General features: G+C 47.8%; 8 protein-coding genes across 8 annotated transcripts; 2 read left to right on the plus strand and 6 right to left on the minus strand.

Annotated features, from left to right (window-relative positions):
• Window positions 1–1,065: 1,065 nt before the first annotated feature.
• Window positions 1,066–5,132, minus strand: UA08_07716 (hypothetical protein; the record flags this gene model as incomplete). The annotated part of the gene is made up of 6 exons (XM_020263025.1): window positions 1,066–1,724; window positions 1,784–1,790; window positions 1,854–2,982; window positions 3,292–3,359; window positions 3,449–4,388; window positions 4,453–5,132. The coding sequence occupies 6 exons, from the start codon at window positions 5,130–5,132 to the stop codon at window positions 1,066–1,068; spliced, it is 3,483 nt and encodes a 1,160-aa protein (XP_020117117.1).
• A 746-nt stretch (window positions 5,133–5,878) lies between these two features.
• UA08_07717 (hypothetical protein) lies at window positions 5,879–10,283 on the minus strand (the record flags this gene model as incomplete). The annotated part of the gene is made up of 2 exons (XM_020263036.1): window positions 5,879–6,403; window positions 6,468–10,283. The coding sequence occupies 2 exons, from the start codon at window positions 10,281–10,283 to the stop codon at window positions 5,879–5,881; spliced, it is 4,341 nt and encodes a 1,446-aa protein (XP_020117112.1).
• A 2,338-nt stretch (window positions 10,284–12,621) lies between these two features.
• UA08_07718 (Oxalate decarboxylase OxdC) lies at window positions 12,622–14,121 on the minus strand (the record flags this gene model as incomplete). Its single annotated transcript, XM_020262710.1, has 3 exons — window positions 12,622–13,280; window positions 13,331–13,670; window positions 13,723–14,121. The coding sequence occupies 3 exons, from the start codon at window positions 14,119–14,121 to the stop codon at window positions 12,622–12,624; spliced, it is 1,398 nt and encodes a 465-aa protein (XP_020117113.1).
• Window positions 14,122–14,504: 383 nt separating this feature from the next.
• On the plus strand, window positions 14,505–15,594 carry UA08_07719 (hypothetical protein; the record flags this gene model as incomplete). Its single annotated transcript, XM_020262721.1, has 2 exons — window positions 14,505–15,225; window positions 15,557–15,594. 2 exons carry the CDS (start codon window positions 14,505–14,507, stop codon window positions 15,592–15,594), a joined length of 759 nt encoding a protein of 252 aa, XP_020116947.1.
• A 101-nt stretch (window positions 15,595–15,695) lies between these two features.
• Window positions 15,696–16,949, minus strand: UA08_07720 (Aspartic protease pep1; the record flags this gene model as incomplete). Its single annotated transcript, XM_020262732.1, has 2 exons — window positions 15,696–16,551; window positions 16,630–16,949. 2 exons carry the CDS (start codon window positions 16,947–16,949, stop codon window positions 15,696–15,698), a joined length of 1,176 nt encoding a protein of 391 aa, XP_020116946.1.
• A 1,799-nt stretch (window positions 16,950–18,748) lies between these two features.
• Window positions 18,749–20,134, minus strand: UA08_07721 (hypothetical protein; the record flags this gene model as incomplete). The annotated part of the gene is made up of 1 exon (XM_020262743.1): window positions 18,749–20,134. The coding sequence occupies one exon, from the start codon at window positions 20,132–20,134 to the stop codon at window positions 18,749–18,751; it is 1,386 nt and encodes a 461-aa protein (XP_020116945.1).
• A 738-nt stretch (window positions 20,135–20,872) lies between these two features.
• UA08_07722 (hypothetical protein) lies at window positions 20,873–21,648 on the plus strand (the record flags this gene model as incomplete). The annotated part of the gene is made up of 2 exons (XM_020262754.1): window positions 20,873–20,934; window positions 21,027–21,648. 2 exons carry the CDS (start codon window positions 20,873–20,875, stop codon window positions 21,646–21,648), a joined length of 684 nt encoding a protein of 227 aa, XP_020116944.1.
• A 399-nt stretch (window positions 21,649–22,047) lies between these two features.
• UA08_07723 (hypothetical protein) lies at window positions 22,048–23,158 on the minus strand (the record flags this gene model as incomplete). The annotated part of the gene is made up of 2 exons (XM_020262765.1): window positions 22,048–22,619; window positions 22,876–23,158. 2 exons carry the CDS (start codon window positions 23,156–23,158, stop codon window positions 22,048–22,050), a joined length of 855 nt encoding a protein of 284 aa, XP_020116951.1.
• Between the last annotated feature and the right edge of the window lie 1,905 nt (window positions 23,159–25,063).

The following is a 25,063-nucleotide window of genomic DNA, read 5'->3' on the forward strand; positions in this document are numbered from 1 at the left end:
GATGGATGGAGCATACAACCGGTGACGAGAGGGGTCCAGCTGGGCCCTCGGAAGAAGCCGACAAGTCAAACGATAACGCATCGTTGTCACCGTCCATCGCAGAAAGTGCCAGCGATTCCCCCAGTGCCAACGATGCACGCAAGGACCGACCAATATCCGGCGTCGTGCCGCCCTACTGGCGCCATCAACGGGCCGTTTCACGAGCGTCGTTTGCTTCTGTCGCAAGCTCAAAGCCTGCTATAACACTCGAGGATCATAGCGAGGATCCCAATGCCTCCTCAACCAAGGGGCTGTGGGCAAAAGAAGTCACTATAGACGATTATGCCGTCGTGTCCGGAAAGACTGGCATCGGTGCATATGTGGTTTGGATGTGTCTAGTGCAGACTCTTGATGTGCGTAAACTATGTGCCTCCATCAACATATCAACGATAGGAGAGAAAAACGGGAGATTAACATGTGATAAATAACTGCAGGGCGGCCCAATGATTATTCGAATGCGATACTCCGAATTCGACGAACTCCGTCAACTCCTCGCTAGGGCGTTCCCACACTCCACCAACGCATTGCCACCCTTACCTCCGAAGAGTGTGCTCTTCAAGTTCCGTCCAAAGTTTCTAGAATCGAGACGCGTTGGACTACAATATTTTTTGAATTGCGTCTTGCTTAATCCTGAATTTTCTGGAGCGCCGGTGTTGAAAGATTTTCTGTTTTCGCACGTCAATTGATTTTGAATGCTTTTTCTTCGAACAATCAGTGACTGAGCAATGGATTACGCGAAAGAGAAAATTTGTTGTTTTCTTTCATAACTGATACCTTTTATCATTCTAGCGTTTTGGACTACCACTGTACATACTTTTCTTTCTCCGAATATATTTCCCATTTCTACGCTATGAATGCAATACAAATATATTAAATACCTTCTAGGTATGCTTCATTGTAATAAAGCCAATACCGTCGCGTATGCAGGCTTAAACAAGACAACTACAACATAACTGGTATAACAACCCGGAAACCCATTGCAGACGTAAAAAGAAAGCATCAAACCATTCCATTCGTAAATCAAATCTACCGGTGCCCTTCCGGAGCAGGAACGCCTTCCTCAGGCGCCGTCCCCGGTATGCCTCGTCCACGTATCTCAACTGGTTTGCTTTCCTGTGTTGAACCTCTCTTCGACAATTTCCTTGTAATTGCAGATAAAAGACCGGTTCTCTTTTTACCACTACCGTTATCCGGTTGCTTCTCGGTGCTCTCCCTTGTCGAGACTCGGTTGACAGTCGTGGTCGTGCCGACTTTCTTCTGTGTTGGTCGACTTCTCGAGATCTCTGGGATATCGTCCCCATCTCTCACCCCATTGCCGTCTGTCTTCTCATTGCTAGATGGTGAATGATTCAAATATTTTGATTTTTTCTCTTCTTCGATTTTCTCTTTGACGACTTTCTTCTTTTGCTTGAATTTCATATACCCTTCAATGCCGACGAGGATGGCATATGATCGACTGATGGAGACATGCGACATGTCCACGCCATTATTCTGGAGGGTATGAACAAATGCACGAAAATTGGCTGCTGGTGGACGATAGTGTCCGCTAAGAGGAGACAAACTGCGCAGCTGTCCGTTTTTGATCTTTATCAGACCTGCAGCGGAGATGCGTGCACCGCGCAGGAAGGATGAGTGCTGGAAAGCACCGGATTCCTTGATGCCGATGTATATTCGAAAAGACGTATCTGTAGGTTTGCTATATTAGCATGCTTATTTACATGTTTCTGTGCTACCACATGCTTACCAGCGACCTAAACACAAGGTTAGCTATGCTTTCGTATGCCCAAAAGAAATGGTAGGAGGTAGGATCGTACAAAAATCCATTTATCTTTCTTCTTCAGCGATTTCTGCATCAACTGGTTGAAGATCACGGCAGGACTGACATATTCAATCTTCTTGATCCCCTTTGCATTCTCAAAATCTGGATTCACATAACGCTGTACTTCGTCATCAGAGGCCTCATCGTCGCTGTCATCACTTGACGTGCTCGAACTTGAACCGATCAGCTCATCGCCCTCTTCTGAATATTGTCGAAACGAAGGTGTGTTGTTATCTACAGGCACCACGCCTCGAATGCTGTCTCTAAAGTGGTCGCTATCTGTCCACACTCTCTGGCCGTCTTTAGCCCATCTGAAACGCCCATTTGCATCCACAACGACGAGATAATCCTGTCTTTCTTCCCTGCTAAGATACCGTACTTGTTCTCGCTCCAGCCTTTCTCGGGGAACACGCTCAAGTTCGACATCTTTGCCCTCGCCATAATCCAGCCAATAGAAGAAGTTCTGTTTGGACGGACTGTTCTTCCACACGCTATGATATGCGCGCAAATTACTTCCGTAGCGGTGTTTTGTGTCTACCATTTCCAGAAAGTATTGTAGATCCATCATCTTAGAGGTCTTCTCCACGTCGGCGGCAGTCGTCGTTGGGATCGAGGGTTGACCACGCTTTTGTCTCGATGTAGATTGTTGAAAAGTATGAATGCTATGGCCACCTGAAGCCGACACCATGGAAGATGTCCTCTGAACTCGTTCTTCTTCAAGAATCTTGTCATGTATGTTATCGTCTCCTCCAGCCCGGAGTGCAACCTGCCTAGCCAATTTCCACTTCCTGCGAACCTCTGGCGAGAGGTGGCCAGTCTGGCTTTCGCGACGTACTGAGTCAACCTCATTATCCTCTTCGTTGACTTGCTGCTGCTGCTTGTTTTCGGCGCCGCCATGCTGGATGATGTCGTCCTTGTTCCCGTTGCCGCTGTCGACATCGACATCAACATCGCCATTGGGTTCGGCGCAGTACTGGTTTGCCATTGACTTGTGCCATTGTGCTTCCTTGACAGCCTCCAACCAGCGTGTAGATGAGGATAGAGACCAGCCTTTGAGTTCTCGTCGTGTGCGATAACCGCGGTAGTATCTCTGTATTGTTTCGCCAATGTCAATGTTTTGGTCACTGTAGATGTTCAGTGGGAAATATATTGAGGATTACTTGTATAGTCCGCGCAGATTGGCTGTCTCTATCTCTCATGGATAATGAGATGGTATTGTCCTGGTGTGTTTTATCCGTGTTGTTGTGGTTGTCGCGAGGTGCTGGGAGAGTGACGTCATGGCCGTTGCTGGCAGCCATCGCCCAATCGCCGTGTTATTTTTTTTTTTTTTTGGCAGGTTGTCTGTTAAGAGGAAATGCGTTCTAATATGAGGGCACGAGAGGAGAAGTTGTTTGAAAAGAAGAAGAGAATAACAGTTGTTTACGAGGACTGACTTTGTGGCGTTGCGAGGGATGATCTTGACTGATTTGCATGTGCCGGCCCGCACTATGCAGTGCTTGCCCTAATACTTGTAACTAAGTTCTGTTTGAACAAAATTCTCTTATTCGTACTATGTTCTATTGATTCTATCATCACTCAATAGATATATACAAACTCATCATTCTTGCGATCGGTCAAGTCCAAAAACGCATTTTCGCCAATCTCCTCCGGTACCTGCATCGGGCCAGCCTCTGCCTCAACCACATCCTCCTCGAAATCATGATATTGTTGCTGCATGGAATGATCAACCATCTTTGCCGGCTTCCCGTTCTGGACCCGTTTCTTCTCTTGCATTTTGTTTAGGAACACGAGATTTCCCCACTGCATGAATAAGACGGCTACCAAAGTAACAAAGATGGCAAGGCAGTCTCGAAGACCGGGATGATATGTTGGGGCGTCCTTGGAGTTGAAAAGGAGGGGACCAATAATGTTTCCAGCACTGCTGGCGGCATTGTATGCACTAGCCACGAAAGACTTCTTGGTCGTACCCGCGGTGTTTCCCACGATCCAGGATATGATGAGCGGGTTTCCTCCATAGAGGAAAGCAAGGAAATAATAACCCACCAAAAGAGGGGCTTCGTTTCCCTGGTGAGGAATGGTGTAGAGCATGGCCAGACCTGCGACAACGGGCAGCATGAATCCCGCACAGATGGCCCCCTTCACACGCGCTTTTTGCGCCAAATAGGAAGACAGCAAGATCACCAGGATTTGCATGACACCAAGCGGCATGTTCAATAGACTCGTGGTATAAGAGTCAAATCCGAATCCAGAGAGAATCAAAGGACCGAATGTGTTTGTAACGCTAGCACCAACGTTGAGCAGGAGGCTCATGGCTACAAAAAGCCATGTCTTTGGCTCAATTACGGCTTCTAGCACGTGCTCCCATTTGAACTCGCGTGATCCAGTACCGGTTTGATTGGCACGTAGACGCTCGACCGCCATGGGCTTTTCCTCCTCGGTCAGGAAGCGTGCAGAAGGAATGTCGTTTTCTAGAAGCAGGAATATGAATGGCACGGAGACGATCGTCAGAAGTCCCACGAAAAGAAAGATACTATATGACGAGAATTAGCACATTTACTGCCAGAGGGGTTTCCAGACAAAAGCTGAAAACATACATTTGCCAGGGTCGCAGGATATCGGATTGAATATGCGCAAGCCCAACACTCGCACCAGCAGCGACAATGGTGCCCAATCCATTTGTGCCATACCACGCGGCCACTCGCATGGGCTGCTCGGCTCTCCTATACCACTGTGAAGTAATCAAACTAAACAGCGGGAGACAGCCTGCTTCAAAAAGGCCCAGAAAGAAGCGGGTGGCCATCAACCCACTGAAACTGTGGCATGCCGCCATGCACGCCTGCGCAATGCCCCATCCCAGGCAAAGAATGGGCATCAAAATGCGGTGCGGAACACGCACAATTAGATAAGATGAAAAGGGCTGCCAGGCCAGTTGTGCAATCGAAGAGACCGAACTAACCAGTGAATACTGGTCGCCCGTGAGGTTGTTATCCTCCTGCAAGCCGAACGTGGCGCCATATCCCAGCGCCGATTTATCGAGGATCTGGAGAAAGTACACCCACATCAGGACCACAAGGATGTTTCTGTCGGTCTTGCGGCATATTCGCTTCGAGTCTGCTTCTGTGAGGAGAGGGCGCTCACCGCTGTTCACGAGATTGGCAGCGCGGTCTGCATGTTTGATGGCCTTTGAGAGACAGTCGTCCTTGGGATCGACATGACGGGGCGTGGCAGTTTCTACGTGTAGAGCGTTATCATTTCCTATCTTTGAGTCGGCCATGTTGAGTGGCCTCTATATATGAAGGTAGGATTTAAGTCAGAATCAAGAATTATGAGCAGGACAAATTGGGGGGGGAACCGGGCTGGAATTTAAGCAATTGGGCTGGCCACACCTCGGAAGTGGTGAACGTACGATGAGTAGCGGTGGACAACAGCAGCATCATCGCTGTTGTTGGAGAGACAGTCCATGGATAAGCGCTGGGCCGGCATTGGAAGAAGGCAATAGCCGATGGGTTCCCCGCAAAATCGAGCAGCGGCTTCCCCCACGCTTCGCAGCCAATCACCGCCCGATAAATCGCCGTCCGCGTCACATGTTTCAGCGCGAGGCAATTGACTTTCATTAGCCGACATTCCACGCTCGACACGGCGAGAACGCCGCAACAATCGCTTTCTGTGCGCCAGAGAATTTGTTTATATCTGATGACGCATTGATTCCGAGGAAGTCCGGCTGTGTATTTTGGCTTGCTTGCTAGGGCTTTACCTACGCGTTGACAGCTAAGAGCGCATTTTGAACATGACACTGGTTGCACTAGCTAATTATCACTACAGATCATATTAGGAGATACAATAACAGAACGCTCAATCTAGCATCATAGCAATCAAAAGACAAGTTTCAATCAGAACGCTGGTATTTTTTTTTCATCACGAGGCAGAAGAAAAAGACACGTTAAAACAAGAAAAGGCGATGAACGGAATAACTTAACGTAGATGATCGAGTTTTTAAGAGTGAAGAGAGAAGTAGATTGCCTATTTCTTCTTGCCAAATCCCAGAGATTCCGTGATAGAGCCCAGTCCGAGTCCCTCGAGCAGCTTGTCGACCCCGAGGCCACCTAGCAGACCTCGAACTAGACCACCTAGTCCAAGGCCATCAAGCAGACGGCTAACAAGCCCGAGCACACCACTGAGCAACAAGCCAACCGCAGCAATAATCTGGAACAGGGGCTCCGAGAGCAAAGACCAGAGAGGGTTGAGTTTCTTCTTGGCATGAGGCATATCCTGGATACGCTTGCGGCCATTATCAATTGTCTTGACAACAGTCTGCGTGAGTTCCTTGAGCAGATCTGCCAGTCGGTATTCTTCTGGAGTAGCCTCGTGAGTTTGAGCGCGCGCTTTTGCCGTTGCAGCAATGCGTCCGTCCGGGTCCAGAGCACGGATTGCACCGTTGCACTCTTGGAGCATCCGGCCGCCCTCTTCGAGCAGTGGCTTTACGTCTTGCACAAGCTTCTCCTCGTCAAGCTCGTCCTTTGGTGTACGATCGGCTTTCTCAATGAGCTATAGGGTAAGTACCGTTAGTAACCTGCTTGCGACTTCGACTTAATAGGGAGGAGACACATACCTCTGTGATTTGCTTACAGACAGGCTCGATCTTGCCCAACGTATCTGACAAGATGGCGCAGATACGCTCGGCGAGTTTCCTGTCATTTTCGGCTTTTTGCTGCTTCTCCAATTCCTCTGGTGAGACCTCTTCTTGCGGTTCTTCCTGAGGTTCTTCCTCTAAAAGGTTCTCGATAAGCGTGGCCTCGCCGATTTTGTTGCCATCATTATCAACAACGTATCCATTGTCGTCAATGCTCTTGCCGATAAGGTTCTTGAGATTTCCCTCAGTCACCTTGCCGATGAGGTCGCCATTCTCGTCGCGCACCTCGCCTTGCTTGTTGACCTTGCGTCCGGACATGGGGTTTACATCGCGTGGTTTCTCTTCAGGCTCCCATCGCTCTGCTTTGCCAATGACATTACCAGACTTGTCGAGTATGTCGCCATCCTCATCAACAGCACGGCCCTGAAGACGCTTGGCATCTCCTTCTGTCAAACGTCCTATGATTTTACCAGAGCCATCAACGACAACGCCATCTTTTCCAGCCTTGGCATCATCATATCCGAAGAACAATCCCTCCGGCTTTCCTTGCTCGTTGCCAGGGATGAGTTCAGCCTGACCAATGACCTTGCCATTGTCGCTCCAGATTTGGCCTTTCCCATCAACACGTTTACCAGCAAGCTTCTTAGGATCGCCATTGCTAATGCGGCCAAAGACAGTACCATGCTCGTCAACTACATTGCCCATCTTGTTGACCTTCTTTCCTTCGAGAGAGGACAGGTCATCTTCTTCAACCTCCTCCTCGGGTACCTCGTATGGCTCAGCGCGGCCTTTGACGTTGCCGTACTTGTCGAGAATGTCCCCGTCTTCGTCAACTGCACGACCGCGCAACTTCTTCGCATCCCCTTCGACGATTTTGCCGACAACGTTGCCCTCTTCGTCTTCAACAAGGCCTTCCTTGTTGACAATAAGACCTTCGAGACCGCCAAAGACGCCTTCAGGCTTAGTCTCACGCTCATCCTCGGGGATAAGCTCAACACGACCGATAACCTTGCCGGAATCATTCCATATCTGACCATCGGAGTCAACTTTTCGGCCTGCAACTTCCTTCAAGTTACCCTCCGCCACGCGTGCAATGGGCACACCGTCGTATCCAATGACATTACCAGTCTTGTTTGGTGATAGGCCAGCAACACTTGAGAAGTCTGGCTTCTCAGGCTTCTCCGGCTCGGGCTCCTCTGGCTGTTCGTAGCGCTCGGCATGTCCGACGGCATTACCTCTCTTGTCGAGAATGTCTCCGTCTTCGTCCACCGCGCGCCCGACGAGCTTCTTCGCGTCTCCCTCTACAATCTTTCCGACGCGGTTACCATTTTCATCTTCCACCCAACCATCTTGTGCAACGACGAGTCCCTCGAGACCTGCAAAAGGCCCCTCGGCGTCATTCTCTTCAATAGGAACCGTCCGGGCTTTGCCGATGACATTGCCACGGTTGTCCCAGAACCGGCCCTCATCGTCCAAGGTAGCACCAACTTTTGCAAGTTTCTTGGCGTCTCCTTCCGTGAGTTCGCCTACAGGGACACCGGCGTCGTTGATGATTTTTCCGAATTTGTTCACCTTTAGGCCCTCCAATGTGGACACAGAAGGTAGCTCAGGCTCAGCTCCCTGGGCATCATCGACAGTATCCTGAACGTCATCGACAGTATCCCCAGCGGCATCTTTGGCGTCGTCGGTATTTACAAGCGAGACGCGACCAAGGATGTTGCCGTCATCATCAATAACAAGACCTTTCTCGTTCACGGTCTTCCCCGCGATTTCTTCTAGGTTGCCATTTTCAAGCTTGCCGAGCACATTACCGTCGGAATCGAGAACATTACCGTCTTCATTAACCTCAAGACCATCAAGGGCGGCTAAGCCTTGAGCATCAGGTGTAGGTTTGGTAACAGTATCAGCAGTCTCCTCTGCTTTGTCTCTGACATCCTCCACAGCGAATCCTGCTTCCTCAGCTTCGTCCTGAAGAGACTTGAAGGCAGAGTCGGCAGCTTCACCCGGGACAACTTCAACCTTACCGATAACATTTCCTTCTTTGTCTAGAATTTCACCCTTCTCGTTGGGCTTCTTGCCAGCAAGGTCCTTGGGATCAAAGCCCTCGGCAATTTTGCCGATCACGTCGCCCTCTTCATCGAGGATTTTGCCTTTCTTGCTGATCTTTCGGCCTTGGAGAATCTGGACTTGAGGAGCCAGCCCTTCCCCAGCTTCAGAAACTTTATTCTTAGCACCGTCAACTTGCTCGGTGACCTTCTCGGCAGCTTCGTTCGGAGACTGGACCTCGACACGTCCAATCAAGTCACCATCTTCGTCGACAATTTCTCCTGCGCCGTTGATAGTCTGTCCGACTAGATCTTCCGGGTCACCTTCAACAACTTTACCGATGACCTTTCCGGCTTTATCCTTGATTTGGCCACCTTCGGAGACAGGTAGACCGTCGAGATCAGCGAGCTGAGGCAAGCTGCTCTTCACTTCGTCCACCTTTCCCTCTATGTCATCGGGGACAGCACCATCTGCGGCCTCCTGCACCTTGCCAGTATTCTCCTGGATAGTCTTGAGGGCCTCTTCCGGGGAAATCACCTCGGCTCGGCCAATCAAGTCACCATCTTCATCAACAATCTCACCAGCCTCATTTAAGGGCTGACCAATGAGATCTTCGGGCTCGCCTTCGACAATGCGGCCGATAACATTACCATCTTTGTCCTTGATCTCCCCGCCCTCCGAGACAGGCAAGCCAGCAAGGTCTTCTAAAGATGGGAGGTTATCTTTGACCTGGTCAAGTGTCTCAGTGACTTTTTTCTGGACGTCACCAAGTAGATCGACACGACCAATGAGATCACCATCTTCATCGACGATCTCTCCGTCGTCACCAACAGTTTGGCCAACGAGATCATCAGGATCACCCTCAACAACTTGACCAAGAGGGTTGCCCGATTTATCCAAAACCTTACCTCCCTCGCCAATTTCCAGTCCCTTCAATGCCGAAAGGTCAAGCGGGAGGGCGTTAGCGATGTCACCAATTCCACCTTCAGTAGTGCCCTTAACGCCATCAGCGGTCTCAGTGAGGCCACCAGCAGCACCTTTGGCGTTGCCTTGACTCAGACTACCAGCAACCCCATGCAAGCCGCGGGCAAAGCTGTTGAGCCCATTTCCGGTACGACTGAAGAAGCCACCGGTAGTAGAGCCGGATGCTTGAGATTCGTTATCAAGGGGCTCACCACGCTGCTCAGTAGGAGCTGCTGTGGAGACCTCATCCGGTTGTTCCTCCTCTTCAGCGGGCTCCTCGGCTTCTTCGTCATATTCATCTCCTTCCGGGACTTCATCATTTCCACCAGCTTCATCATTTTCCTCAAGCTGAATGCCAGCATCCTCGCCTTCGACTTCTTGTTGTTGTTCTTGTTCTTCTTGTCCCTCCTCTTCAGTACCAGACTCAGCCTCCGGCTCCGGCTCCGGTTCAGGGGCACGCTGCTCCAAGCTCTTCTTGTTGGGAACATTCTTTCTGCCAGCAGACGCTAGACGTTCGGGTGTTTCGTTCGCAGGGCCTGCGCCGGACTTAGACGTCTTTTCAGCGGCCGTCGGTGTAATCGTATCATCGACTTTGCGTTTTAGCTTTCGTGGTGGTGTTGAGGCCTTGTCTTTACCGGCAATTCCTCCTCTAGTCGGTGCCTTCTTCTGAGCTTGGGATGTTGTCGATTTGGGTGAGCCTTTTGCAGAGGAGGTAGTGCTCTTGGTTTTGGTGGGCGTTTTCGGACCTCCTTCGGTGGGGATTTTGGATGTTGCTTGTGTTGCCATTGTTAACTATATTTATGTTTTTGTGTTTGTTTCCTTTTTTTGTATTTCGTAATTTCCTTTAAGTAGATTGATTAGTTTGGTCGAATAAAAAGCGAGTCAAATATCGAAATGTTTTCGAAATGTTTTCGAAGCTAGTCGTCAAACAAGTTTAATATCAAAGCGTGGTTTTAAGATCGGCGTCGGCGATAACAGAAACCTAGCTTGTTCCTTTGTTTGAAGATGATCAAGTCAATTGAAATCGTTATATATCGTGATCGTGTTTTTTGTTAAGTAGAGGTGGAAAGTTGCAACCAGTGTTTAAATAGAAATAAATGATTCGTCAATTGCGTCGTATTGCTTAAGAAGTGTGAATGATCTTAAAAAAATAAATGCTGAAATCAAAGATCTCAGAGCGAAAACTCCATGAACTTTATGTCTAGAAATTAAGTCTTGTTCTTATGAACAAGGCTACAACGACGTCATTGTTTATTCCAAAGCATCTGACGATGATGCCATGTATAATAGAAAGTGACAAATAGATGGATATTTTTAGTCTGGTACTGTAATTTCCCTCTGAACTATGTGGTACCTCGCTACAATTCGACTCGAGTACCTAGTTACAACCATTAAGTCTTTGCCGTATTTGGAAAGAGCAAAGCAAACGGCGCCCCGTAGATGGACGGGTGGAATGAATATACTTTCCATTTCCTTTGGTTGACAGCAAATCAGCACGATTTGAGCCACGAACGTGGGCAAAGTGGATTCATCATGCTGAGGCTGGTGTGTGTTATTCTTGCTGTCAAATGTGTAGACTGATTGTAAGTGGTATGCCTCTAGGCTTGGCGCAAGCCTTCAGGTCATTGTTGCGTCAATGGTCTTGGTCCTCGTAGCGATGTTGTGAAGGGACCGGAAGCCTTGTTTGATCGACATGGGGATACATATCCCCTTGTCAAATATCCATAGTAGGTTGTTGCGGGTTCTATTGTCTGTCTGTCTGTTTACACATACGCTATAGCCAAGGTTTTTATCCATCAAGGTCTTCAATTGTCCAGAAGCGTAGTCAAACGCATACCTACCTTCGCGCTCTCTCCATCTCATATTTGCGTCCCCTCCAGAATACGGGTGCAAAAGATGAAGTCATGGATCATACTCCACACCCTTGCTCGCTGATATCATTTCCAGCGGAGAATGTGGGGATGGTGGTGGGTCCGCGGCCGTTGCGAGATCTGGAAATGACGTTTAATCTATTTATTTCTCCGGGCTGACGACCGCTGTCTATTGGACGGTCGTTGGCGAGGGTGCGTCTAGAAAAGGCTATCTGCATGATAGTGTGTACTTAATGGTACGTTTTACTAAGTATTATCAAGTTCTGCTTGTAAACACGAAGGTCGCTCAAGTCACGGATAAATCATTGTCATCGAATAGAATTTTGCCGTAGGATTAGATGGTTCTCTTTCTCTCTCCTGTAGTCGATAAGACTATAACTTGTGTGAAACCGTGTCTTCTTAGAGTATACAAATACAAGCTGATAAAAGATGATCACAGTACCAGTGCTAGAGGCAATAAATGTTTACTTTGACGTAATCCTACCACCTGCCAGTCTTATGAATTTGCGATATTCTAGAAGCTGTGCCGATCCTGTGGCGTTAATGTTGGTGCACGGTGCATCAATACACGAAGGATTACGACTCAAGGTCGAGTATCGTCTAATGAAGGGTAGGTAGGTTTAATCTAATGATTCGTTGGAGAGAAGGCCGAATAAATAGTATCGCTTGAGCAGTGAAATTGAGATAATTAGCCATGCGTGAAGACAATGTCGCTTAGGCACATGGTGGCAGAATATATTATACCTATGGCGAATATACTTCTTCTTCATACATTCTTTTCCAGTGTTTTCATCCAGCCATAACCACCATCACGAAGTCTATCTCTGTCGGGTAAATAAAGCATGACGCAGCTAATCGGAGTCCCACACATTACTTTGATGGAGATCAGCCAATCAATCATAAATCTTCCGATGCACGTTTTTCATCTCCCCGGCCAATCAAAGCAGTGACAGAGGAGATCTACGTACGTCATATCATCATCGATCGATGACTTCATGTATCAAATATCAACCTGACTCGCCATACACGAGAGGACTTACATATATCAAGGATATCTTTTATTATTTCTGTATACAAGTCAACTTGACACTTGATTGTCGTGGTGAGATCTATATGAAAGGTTGTTCGGAGCAATATCTATATACCCGTAGATGCATCTATGTACCTTGTCCATGCAGAATATTGATTTGTCCAAACTAATTCCCAAGGTTCATTTCGGCTGTCACCTATGTATACTGCATACCTGAGAGCCTCTAGTATTCGTAGTATTTCTTCTTAATCGGATCTTTGTTTGCACTCTCGATCTGCCTGAGAAATTCATCCGCAGCCTTCTTGTCCTGCGCAAATACATGGTCGGCAACCATGCGCTGCGGCGTCTCTCCCAGCCACTGGAACAGGGAGAAGTCCTGGAACTCATCCGCTCGGAAAATCTCCAACATTTCAATTGGCTCCTCATCGCTCAGATTTTCAATAAAATGACCCATATTTTTGGGCACAATACACACATCCCCGGCCACATAGTCAAAAGTGCGTGCGTTACCTTCTGCAGCAAAGACAGTAACTCTGGCGCGCCCCTTCTTGAAATAAGACCATTCATCTGCATTTGGATGCCAATGCATTTCCCGAATGGCACCGGGATCAATCTTGAGATGTGCAGCAGCAACTCTCTTTGAGATGGGGAAATTGTTGGAATCGGTGATGCGGACCTCACCGCCGGATGTTGATTCTGGCTCTTGGGCGAGCATCTTGTGAGTAAATCGGTTCTTCGACTTTTTGAACCTGGTAGGCTTCTCCCGGTCGATAGATCGTGGCATGCTGCCTTGGAAGATGTACTTTTCGCTATTTGGAATGGACTCAAATGTCTTGGGAGGTATCCGGAAATTTTCAGCAAGCACTGATTTTGGAGTGTGTGCTAAATATACTGTCAGTAACGTGGAAGAAAAGAATATTGACGAAACATACCCAACCAATCCGTGACTAAAAATGTCGACTCCTCTGAGAAATTGCCATCATCGAAAATAAGCAAGAACTCGGTTCCATTCGGAGACAATCCCTGAATCGAATGAGGATGGCCGGCAGGCCAGTACCAGAGATCGCCCTCTTCCACATCGTCAATGAAGCTGCCTCCCTCTAGGTCCAGTCCTGTCACGCGAGCTTTTCCAGCAAGCATGTACGCCCACTCAGCTTCATTGTGCCAATGCAGTTCTCGGATGACGCCTTCATCGAGACGCATATTGACACCAGCTAGCTCTTTACTGCTCGGCAATTCACGAAGAGTTGTTTGCCGTGTCCATCCACCTTCCTGTTGATACTTGTCAGTTGAGTTTCCATGTTGAATAGGAGATCTTCCCCACCTCAATTCGCATATGTGAGTCCGCAAAACTCCACTTCATATTCGCGACAGTGCCATGGTCAGTGCTCGGTGGCCGCACAAGATCTGGATTCTGCCTCTCACGATCCTTGTTCCGTGGGCCCAATATCGTAGTTCCATCACCGTTGCGGAATGGTAGCGGTTGGAGGCCTTCCCCGACCGAGTCTACCTTGCGATCATAGGGGTCGCGATGCCCCGGAGTGAAGGGTTTGTTGTTGTTACTGTTATCTGCAGTGGCATCACCAATGAAGAGTTCTTTAGATGAAGAAGCTGGGATTTTGAGAAGGTTCTGAATGTTGCCATCCGGCACTGAATATGAATTTGCAAGGGCAATGAAGAGGGCGAATAGTAGCCCTAATGCATAGCTTCCCGTTCTAGCCATCTTTATAATATATAGCTTGATAATAGCTCGTCTTATTGAAAAAAGAAGATCACTACATGGATGAAATTGCTCGAATATTTCTTGGCTTAAATATTTCCGATTATTGAGGTACGTATCATTGACTTATTCCAAAGTATTTTCTTGTTTGAGCAGCCAGTCGTCCACGTGACGTCATCTTGGCGGAAGGCCGGATAAGTTTCTTACGCTTCATCCACGGATGGAATAACCTCATCTCTTCCAAGGTCCTCATTGACATTCCAGGGTTACGACATTGATCTAGTTATCTCAGGTCTTCTGTATATATACCTGGCCGCCATGGCTTATTGACGACGAGTCCAATTGCCCTCCTCCCTGTGACACCACGTTATATGCAGTCAGCCACGATGACAGGCGCCAGTCCTCATGAAACCGACGCACTCATTGGTCACAACAACAATGGCCACCTCGCAAACACAAAGCCAAAACATAGTAGGCTATGGCACCATTTCAAAGAAGAAATCGACCCTCGGCACTGCGACCTGATCATGCTATACTGCTACCTCATCACAGGCTTCCTAGACAGCTCCTCAACACTCATCTGGGGCTCCTTCGTGAGCATGCAAACCGGAAATACAGTATATCTAGGCCTAGGCCTCGCAGGGGTCTCCGGCAGTGGAGACCGTGCCATCAAATCCGGCGCGTCAATTGCTAGTTTCTGTATCGGATCCATGTTCTTTGGCGCATTTTATCGCCTCTTTCCGGGACTTCGGCGCTGGGTGCTTTGTGTCTCGTTTACGATTCAGATGCTTCTCATGGTGTGTGCGGCTGTCATTGTCACTACTGAGCGGCCTTCACGGGAGTCTGAACTGACGTGGCGTGTCATTGTGCCTGTCATATTGGTCGCGTTCCAGAGTAGTGGGCAGGCCGTTACTAGTCATGTTATGGGGTTAGGGGGCTTGTCGAGTGTTGTCTTGACTAATACCTATTGTGATCTGTTTTCACATGTGGAAATTTTCTCGCCGGTAACCCTCATGAAGTCTTTACCACAAAGAAGACGGTTTTTCGCAGTTGTCCTCTTGTTGTTAGGCACGATTTTGGGAGGTATATGGGCTCGAAGTTCGGTTGGTATGATGGGTTCGTTGTGGACTGCGGTCGTTCTCAAGGCTTCTATTATTATAGCTTGGTTGCTGTGGAGAGCAGATAAGAAAGGCGAGGTAGAAGTATAGCCTGACTCGTAATCTATCTGTCTTTTCTTCCCCTCTTCTGTTCACAGCAGGGCATAGTTACCCTTTTCAAGTAGGTACGACAAGAGTTCAACCCATAGAGAAAGGGGGGCTTTAAAATCCCACAGTGGACATAGATGAATTTGCTATAGAATACTCTTAGATGGGTTATTTGCCTGGTTTATCATAAAATGTCTATATTTGTTTGCATAAATATATACACGTAGCTATAGGAATATGTGCATTGACTTCATATCCACCCACCCTCTGAATCAAGACTAAATAAATTGAGATCATCTCTTCGTAGCAGAAACGACTGAAAAAGCTTCACTACTTTTTGATGGGAATTGAACTTTCCAACTCCGAACTCGTTTAGGCCTGAGGGGCAAAGCCAATCTTGTTGTCCTCGCCGTTGAAAACGACGTACTGGCTCTTGAGGAAAACATCGCCAAGAATGTTCAAGCCAAGAAGACCAGCGGACTGGAGACCACCGTAGCAGAGACTGTCGCTGACAGAGGCGTAGTTCAAGTACTCGGCAGGGACGGTAGCAGTGTAGCCGTTGATGGTGAGGCTGAGGTCTGGAAGAGTGGCATCGCAGTCAAAGACGTAGCCTCCCTCGAGAATGGAGTGCTTGGCGCTGGAGACTTGGTCGTAGTATGCCTTGACAACGTCGTCGGAAAGCATGAGAAGGGTGGTACCAGTGTCGGCAATAGCCTCGAAGGAGTCGGAAGAAGAAGAACCGCCCTCAACAGAGTAACCGTCAACATCGAAAAGCCAGTAACCCTCGCTAGTGTTGATGTCAGCGTAGGTAAGGTCGCCGGTGTACTTGGAAGAGTCAATGAAGCCAAAGTCGTAAGTGCCAGGCTCGTTGTGCTTCAAGGTGACGGCGAAAACTGGGGTTTCCAAGGAGTCGATGACGTTGAAGTAGAAAGTCTTCTGGGCAATAGGCTCAACCTGGTTGATAGAAGAGTAAGCCAGACCGAGAAGGCCGTCGCTGCCAGTGTCCTCGGAGAATTCGGAGCTGACAGTCTCGGCAGCTTCAACAGCTTGGGCAGTCGCAGTGACACCGCCAACAACAACGGTGTCCTTGTAGACATCACCGCTGGCGGAGCTGCCATCTCCGTATGAGATGCTCCAAGTGTAACCAGACAGCTTCTTAGCGTCAGCGCTGGGAGTGTAGTAGTTGGCGTCCGAAGGTGCTCCGTCGGTTGAAGAGGTATAGACCCATCTACCAAAACACAATACTGTTAGATTATCTTCTTTGTTCTCATTTCAAAAAACAAGTCAATCCATGAAGGAACCGTACAGATCAGCAGAACCAGTGTCGAAATCGAGGTTCAGGGTGCTGTCACCAGCGGTGACAGGGGTAACGTATTCCTCATCACCATCAATGGGGGTGTTGGTGGCAGAGCCGGACTGAGAGGAGGCAGCAGCTGAGGCAACATAGTCAGGGACAGTAGCACCGTACTTGGCCAGAGCCTTAGCGTATTTGGCAGCTGGGTGAACTGCAGGCTTCTTGACCGCGACCTGGTTGATAGAGAACTGAGTTGTCTTGGTAGGAGCCGGGGCAGCAGCGGCGAGAGCTGACAGGGCCAATGCAGAGATAACAGTCTTAGAGCCAACCATTTTGACGGACACTGAGGAACCGAAATAATTATGAGAGTGAAAACGATGGTACTGAACAGGATAGGAAAGAAGTTCAATGAGGAGTGGACTTTGCACTGAATTTATACATTTCCTGGTACTGTCGTCGCTAAGAGAAGTTCATGATGTGATAATTTCCAGAGATAACGATGTCGTATCACGACTCTTGTCATCTTCACTTCGTGCCTGACATGGATGGATAAACTAACTGCCACCGTTCATGTCGATCCCTGACAGTCTCGCCGAGATAAGCAACATGACCGAGGTGCAGGTAGTAGATGCTTGTGTGATTTATTGAGGGGCCCCATGTTGATAATTGGCAGCAACGCGGAATTCATAGTGATAAGCCATTCGAGTTTCGTTATTATAGTGTTTCATGGCGTGCCTCCTTTTGTCGAATCTCGAATGAAAACCGGCTATAGTGAGGGCATACTAGACTAGCATATCTTGAGCCGCGAATAACCATACCTGCATTGCTACCGTCTTTTCAGCCACCGATCGTGCCGATGCTTGAAGAGATCTCCTGTTGGTCAGAGTATGCTTAGCTGCTGCACGAATTACGGAGCGACGTAGTAATCTAGAGCCCGACTCTAGCTTCTATGCGCCATCCTAAGCTCCAAACGGTAGGTCGCAATGACTTATTCTGGCTTTAAGTGGACCCGGCTGTGATCGGCATTGAGGCTCGGTTCCATTTTTTGAGGTCAGATTAAGCAAAATGCAGAGTAGTCCACAATCTGTAGGATTCCAGTGGATACGCATGCGGAGGTAGAACACCCCGTAGGCACGAGACAAGAGTGAATGAATAAACAAGAACGGAGTTTCATGATAAGCTTATTTCTGTCTTCGCGGAGCTGTATCGGATTATGCCGAGGATGTGTTGGAACTTTAGGGTTGCACATCAAACAGCTGAAGCTTATTTTGCCTTAAGACTATATAACGGGGCATCTGACGAAGATGACAAGGAGAGATGAGCTTCCTCTCGGAGGTCTCCGTGCCAATCGATCGAATTCTTGGGGTATCATGTGGAGTGGAAACTTTCAGCCTGCAGATGCTACTCCGTGCAATAACCGAACGCCTTCGTACGGAGAATATGGTGATGTGTATACCCTGCACTGCAAAGCAATGTCTTGTGCATTCTCCCAGTGCAATCCAATCAAGCGTGGTTAAGCCTGATATGATCCACAGCTAAAAGTCAGCCTAGTCAGCTAGCGTCCTAGTTGGGTATGATCGTGGGAGGGGAGTCTGCACGCACGGGCAATGATTTTCCTCGAATGTTTCTCCTAGGCTACTTATATTGTGGATAATGCACAATGCATAATGCGTGCATTGCATCGTTTAGTGCCAGGTTAGTTACCCCTGAATCATCAGCAAGTCGGTGCATAACCACGTATCCGCCCGGAGCGCGGCCGAGTCGAGCGGAACACTCGGAATTCTTCCAACTGTCGGGCGTACCGGCGGATAAATGGGCAAAGAAGGATCTGTATCCTGGACACATATCGTGTTATCCTTGACTGCTACCAAACCAGTAGGCAGAATATGGGAATCTTGTTTTCTGTAAGGCTTTTCTCTTGACGTGACATTAGACGTCTTCGATCGCTCACTGGCGCTGCACGGATAGGGCTAGGGCATCACGTCGGAGTACTAGCTCATTTGTAAACACAGGTCGACTCATGGAACAGTATGGCAAGCAGAAGTTGAAGATATCGAATACATGCACTAACAGATAGATAGCTTTGGTATGTCATCAGAAAATGATATTGCTATCTATATTCTTTGGTTCATCAATCATCGAATTCTTCACCTGACCACATTTCTTCCCGAAGAATCCTTTCGATATTGACAAATCCAAGCGCAACAGCCCAATCGGCAGCAGTGTATCCATCAGGATCTTCAAATTTAGGGTCAGCGTGTCCCTCTAATAGAGTCTCGACTAGCTCGGCATTGTTCCTCCATACAGCATAATGCAGGATTCCCAAACCCCTAAATTTTGCTTCCGAAAAATCTAGCCCATGGTCAAGAAACATCTTAATCATCGAGATGTGCGTGTCCAAATCTCCGGACACTGTATTTATCGAGGGGTATGCGGTGCTGATCGCTTTGAGAGAGTAACTGCGAAGATAACTGAAAATCTTGGTCAACCCCTCGTCCAACCCAGCAGTTATGTAGATAGCAGGCTGCAGGTATATTCTATCAAGTGAACCTGTGGTGACATAGGCATTGGCATCAAGCAATAATTGCACTATTTCCTCTCGACCACACTCGATCGCCCTGAACAAAGGTGTGCGAAACCTGGAGTCCTCGGCCTCGATGTCTGCCCCAGAATCGATGAGAAATTGAAACAGAGACGGACTGGACCATTGAGCTGCAGTAAATAAGATATCTTCAGAGTATTCTTGAGAAATATCTGCACCTGCTTTTATGAGCATTCGGCACATGCTTTCCTGGTTGTATAAAGTAGCTAGGTGTAAAGGGGGAGTACCAAATTCATCATTTTGATTATTGACATCACAGCCCGCGTTGATGAGCATCTGGACTATGTTCGAATATCCTTTCCGAATTGCCATGGATAGTAGGGATTCCCCACAGCAGGGTGCAATAATGTTAGTCTTTGCTCCGGCCTCAGGGAAGCATTGAACCACTTCTGAACGATTCATGATCACAGCAGCAATTATGGGTGGGTGAAATTCACCAACTGCCTCATTGACATCAAGCCCATGCAAAAGGAGTAATTTAGCAATTTCAGGGTCTTTCACGGCGTGTAGCAGTGTCCCCGTAGTCGAAACCGCCTTTGGATTTGCACCAGCCCGCAAAAGCAACTCCACGACATGCACATCAGAATTCTGGACGGCTTGTCGAATCAGTTCCTTTCCATAACAAAGAAGTGAGACGTCCGCTCCATATGAAATAAGTAGCGATACGAGATCAGTATTCCCTGGCTTGCTAACAGCATACCACAAAGGCGAGGCTCGTCTTTGGGAATCGAAAGAATCTTGCCCCCCTGGACGCGGGAATTCTATAGTGGCCTCAACCCTTGCACCAGCTTCGAGGAAGATTTGACAAAGTTGAATATCAGAATGCTTTGCTGCCAGAGCTAGCGGCGTCATACCAAATGAGTCTTCTTCATCACAAGTTCCCAGTATGTGTATGAATCTTTTCACCACGGACATCCGGACGCAGCCTATATTTGCAGCAGCGTGCAAGATCGACTTTCCGCTTTTATAGTGTTCGATATGCCTGCGGTGTACAAGGTGTAGGGGAAAATCGGGGTCGTCACAGAGACAGGCGTCTTCTTGATCTCGGTTGTACCAGGTTTGATTTAAGCCTTGCTTTCTCTTCTTTTAACTTCTTTTAATAAGAGGGAAAATTTTGATTTGGAACACATTGGATGACGTTAATAGTGGGCGCGTTTGACAAGAAGGATTTTGACGCTGAGTATGTGGGGCTTTCTTTTGTGTCTCTTCAACATGTTTGCCTTTGCTTGTCAGTTGACACCAATGCCACGTCTTGCCTGGGGCCTCAGCATCTCATTGTAGCGAGCCTTGAGATAGCACAAAGATAGTTCAAAGCAGATGCTAGAAGGACTAAGCTCGTAGCTCTTCAATGCTTGTTAACTGCCATGTAGCAAAAAAGGAATGAGAAAGTAGTGAGACGAAGATGGGGATAAGCACAGAAAGAGGAGTGGAGGTTGAGGGAGCAGTTGAAACAGATTGACAAAGGAGGTCACATGGTTGCCTAGGTGGCTGTCCTGACACCAACAACCACCACCTTCAGACCTCGTCTCACTCACTCACCTCTCACATCCTACTCGCTTATCTCCCACAGACAGCCAAGGTCAGCTCTCTTCTGGCAACTACAATTTCTCTTCCATCATCGTCTTTGTGGGCAGCACTAGCTCGAAGACAATCATGTCTGAATCTCCAGGGTCTTCTGAATCAAAAGTAAACCCCAGAAGCGCCAACGTCCTTGAGTATGTGATCCCATGCATATCCTAGACGTTAGCCATTCCCCTATACACATGTTCTCGCAAAGAAGTTGAAGTTAACACATCCATACCTATAGCCTTGAGGCAGATGGAGTGGTATCTGTGTACGTGAATGGAAAGTTTGCGTGGCAGTTACCGAAAAAGATACTCTATGTCAAAGTACCATCTGCCATACCTAAGTTCCAGGTTGAAGACGACGATCCTATCGGTGCCGCCCCAGCAGTCTGGGAAATCAAGAACTGTTCTGAAGAAGCTTTTCGCCTGTTCAACGAGTGGCTCTACAATTCTCGTGGCCAGCTCAAAGAACCGCTCCCAGGAAGTCCCATCAACGTCTACTTTGAGCTTAACCAGCTGGCATCAGTGTATCAAATCCCGGATCTCGCTATCGCCGTGAGTAAGGTTATTCAGAAATTCTTCGATGACTCAGAGAACATGTCAGCTGTGAGCAAGTCCTACGCAGACCTTCCTCCCAAATCTCCAGATCGCGCTACAATCAGTGGTCGTTTCGCTGCCCTTGTCCTCACTAAACAACTAAAAATGGACATAATGAAGCCACTTATCGAATCCACCGACCTGACCCGAGATTTACTTATCTGGCTTGTGATCTGCAAGCAGTATGGCCTAGACAATGATGGCTACCAGAAGATCTTCGATTGGATGGGCGAGAACTACCAAGTTTGGGTCGAGGCTCAAGAGTGAGGAGCCCGGGGCTCTGCATCCTTCTTTCAAAAAAACAATTGAGTTGAAGGATGGACGAAGTTTCGCTACTCATATATGAACGCGCTTTACATTGGGGCATTATCTGCGAGGGGAAAAAGACATTGGATGATACATTTAATGGACAAAAAGTTTCTATGATTGGTCTTGGGTCAATAAGGATGCCAAGGCAAAGTTCACAGTGTTCACAGAATCTCAATTTTCGTTTGTTGTCTTCCAAGGCGTTGCGTCTTGTTGTACTTAGAGAATCAGACATTACATTGGATTGACTGGGCATTGAAAAAATCTCAAGCACGCAGTATTTCTCAATACTTAGACAGGTATTGAGGCCGGGTATTTTTCTATATAATTCCTCCACTCCATCAGCCGTAGGTAACTTGATCATTTCTTTCGCAGAACATAGACCCAATGGAAAACATCCGGAACCATAGCAGTAGCAGATGAGGCCTGACCGGCTGGGGCTTTGAGAGGGGTGCGTGAAGCAACTTCCCAATATTTCCTCAGATATGGCAACCCATCAAACCGCACACTCGAGTACGAAAGCACCAACCAAATTGCGTCCTTTTTGGCGAGGGACACCAAATGTATTGACAACATCTCAACGGGGGACAAAGTTACACAACCCTTGCTATTATCTCCATTTAGATTCAGCGATAGGGGGTCTCGTAAATAGGGGCAGATGGCGGAATCGGTTTCATGTGAGGCACTCCTATTTCCCTCGCTGGCATTGCAGGTATCACCATTATCATTAGAAGAGGCCGAAGGACGATGAAATGTTCGCGGCACAGAAGTGGCAATGGCATCGCTGGTACTTTTGTCGATGATCACATCAAAGGGAGCAAATGGCAGAATCGATTGGGAGACTTGTTCCCATGAGCACAGATCAGCTTGGATCCAATGCATTATATGATCCGGACTAGCTTTTCCATGCTCATTCTCGCGGCCTATTCGGACTGCTTCGAAAGAAAAATCCACGTTCTGTTTTGTTTACAAGAAAAAGGGCCCATTCGGATGGCTTTCGCATTAGCTTCCATTGATTGAATATGGTGGTTGTTGTTATTTAAAGCTTCGATGAAACATATAACGAAATACTAAACTGGGGTTGCAGATCCAAGATGTCGAGAAATTCGTTTTTGCTTCAAGGGGGATTGCATACAACTATATCACTTCCCTTCCAGCCTCGCTGCACAAAACCCTCGCACAGCTTACTCCCCAGCGCTGAAATCCCAGGACCTAAATGCAATGCACGGGGGCCGGAAATATATCCTTCATTTCCAGGTGTATCATTACCAGTAGTATGACTCGAAGGGTATCGTCGTTCAAGCTCAGTCAAGGCAGCATCCAGAAGCACATCTCCCTTGTTGAGCCACTCGCCCACATCCTGGCCGGTCACGAATTTGGTATCCCAGTATGACGCGTCATCATAGTCCGGGGCGCCTTTTACCTTTTTCTGTGGTGTATTGTTGCTCTTCAGCTGAATTGGCGAGGTCATGGTGCGATTGCCATTAATAATGGATGAAGATAGGCACAGCCTAAAAAAAGAGAGGTTGGACTTGGATGTTAATGTGGGCCTTAGATACGATTGGTTAGTTTACAAACGGCGCTTTATCTAATATGGTCTAGCGCATATACCTAGCTTCAGCCAACGATGTGCTTTGTAGAATGTCAAAACAAAACATTTCGCTCGTTGACATCGAATGCATATGGACAATGCTGAACAGACAATTTCCGCTATATGATTACAATGACCACACTCAAGTGTACAGATACATTGCTCTTTGCAACCGCCTATCCTTCCCGGACTAAGCAGTTGAGCTTTGACTCCTAATCTCCACCGCTGGCCCGTCCCAGGTTCGATTGTCTTCAAACTCAACAACATTGCCAATCGACGCCCTGTCCTGCATTTCGATGAAAGGTCTGGGTACGGCGAGCTTCTGAAGGCCCATATTTGGTCGCTTTGTTTTCGTGGCTCCATTCCACCTGACCTGCCACAGAAACAGCGTCTATAGATGATATACGAGCTAGCGCAGATTATAAGAGTCCCAAACACAGCACCGACGGCGATTCCTGCAATCTTGCTACCACTGAGACCACTGTGTGCGGGCATGGCACTGGGGATTGCGGTCTCGCTTGATGAAATGGCGGAAATGCTGGTCGTTAAGTACATGGCTGTGCCGGTTCCTAATATGAGCATTCGTATGACACCAATTAGTCAGATGTCAATGAAAAGCAATCTGAAGGAAAGACCAATAATCCGACAAAAACACAACGTACCTGAGGGTGATGTATTCAAAATACTAGAACCAATTCCTGTTTCTCCCCCAACTGTGCTGCTTGTTGTTTCTGTTACTGGTTTTGCGCCATCTTCGGTGCCAGTAGATATGGTGCTCGATACCGACTCCGTTGCACTGACCGTTGCATAACTCACCACAGCAGAATGATTATCTACCCGACCTTTCCTTTCAGCGTAAATATGGGGTCATACCAGAAATCGAAGTAGAGTCTCCGGTCGTTGCCGTGGCCAACACCAGAATCTCTTCCGCCGTTGGACCACAGGACCAAGAAGTAATAGGATCCGATCCTGTCGCTTGAGTCTCACGGACGTAGGTCACGCATGCGTCGGAACTAAAGAATGAAAAAGCAAGGTCAATCAAACCAAAAGTCTTAAGGGCACCAAACATTTGCTCAATATCTCCGGTTCACAATGCTTACCACCGGCGAATTTGCGAATAAATGCAATTGGAGCTGGCCACTCCCCCGCAATAAGGGGATGAGACTAGCTCGCACGTTGCTGGTCTATCACAGGTCAAATGGTCACAACATCCCCAGTAGTAGGAGTCGAGATTGCATGTGGATGTTCCTGGGCAGACCAGAGGAGAACCTGATCGCTGGTTAGAATGATTCTTGCATTGTCCCCATGTTCGTCAGATTATAGACGCCATGCCTCTGGAGGATATGAAATGATTTACTGGGATTTTCCACTAATATAACCACAAGTCTGATCGGTCCCCCTTTTCCCAAGGAAGTTGGCATTGTATACAGGCGCCGCTGTTATCAAGGCGGCTGCTATGATGAAACCTGGCATTGCAAATGCAAGATTAAGATGACCAGAAAGACCAGAGAAAGCCTTGGGTGCAGAAAACAACTCTCGAGCATTCGCGTGATGCTAAATATGCCCGCGAGTAGTGCACTGGGGACAAATATGCATTCGATATCACTTTTGATGATTACTATTAACTTCTCCGGATATTGATGGTACAAAATTATTGCATAGAAAACTAAATATTATTTATTGACGATGTATCTGGAGTTAGGGTTGAAAGTTGTGCACCGCGGATCGGAGTCAGTTTTCGTTCCTTTTTCCCTGCACGGTCACGCCACAACCTCTTCAGCAATA

The sequence above is a fragment of the Talaromyces atroroseus genome, assembly GCF_001907595.1.
Source record: "Talaromyces atroroseus strain IBT 11181 chromosome Unknown scaffold_12, whole genome shotgun sequence".
Taxonomy (NCBI): domain Eukaryota; kingdom Fungi; phylum Ascomycota; class Eurotiomycetes; order Eurotiales; family Trichocomaceae; genus Talaromyces; species Talaromyces atroroseus.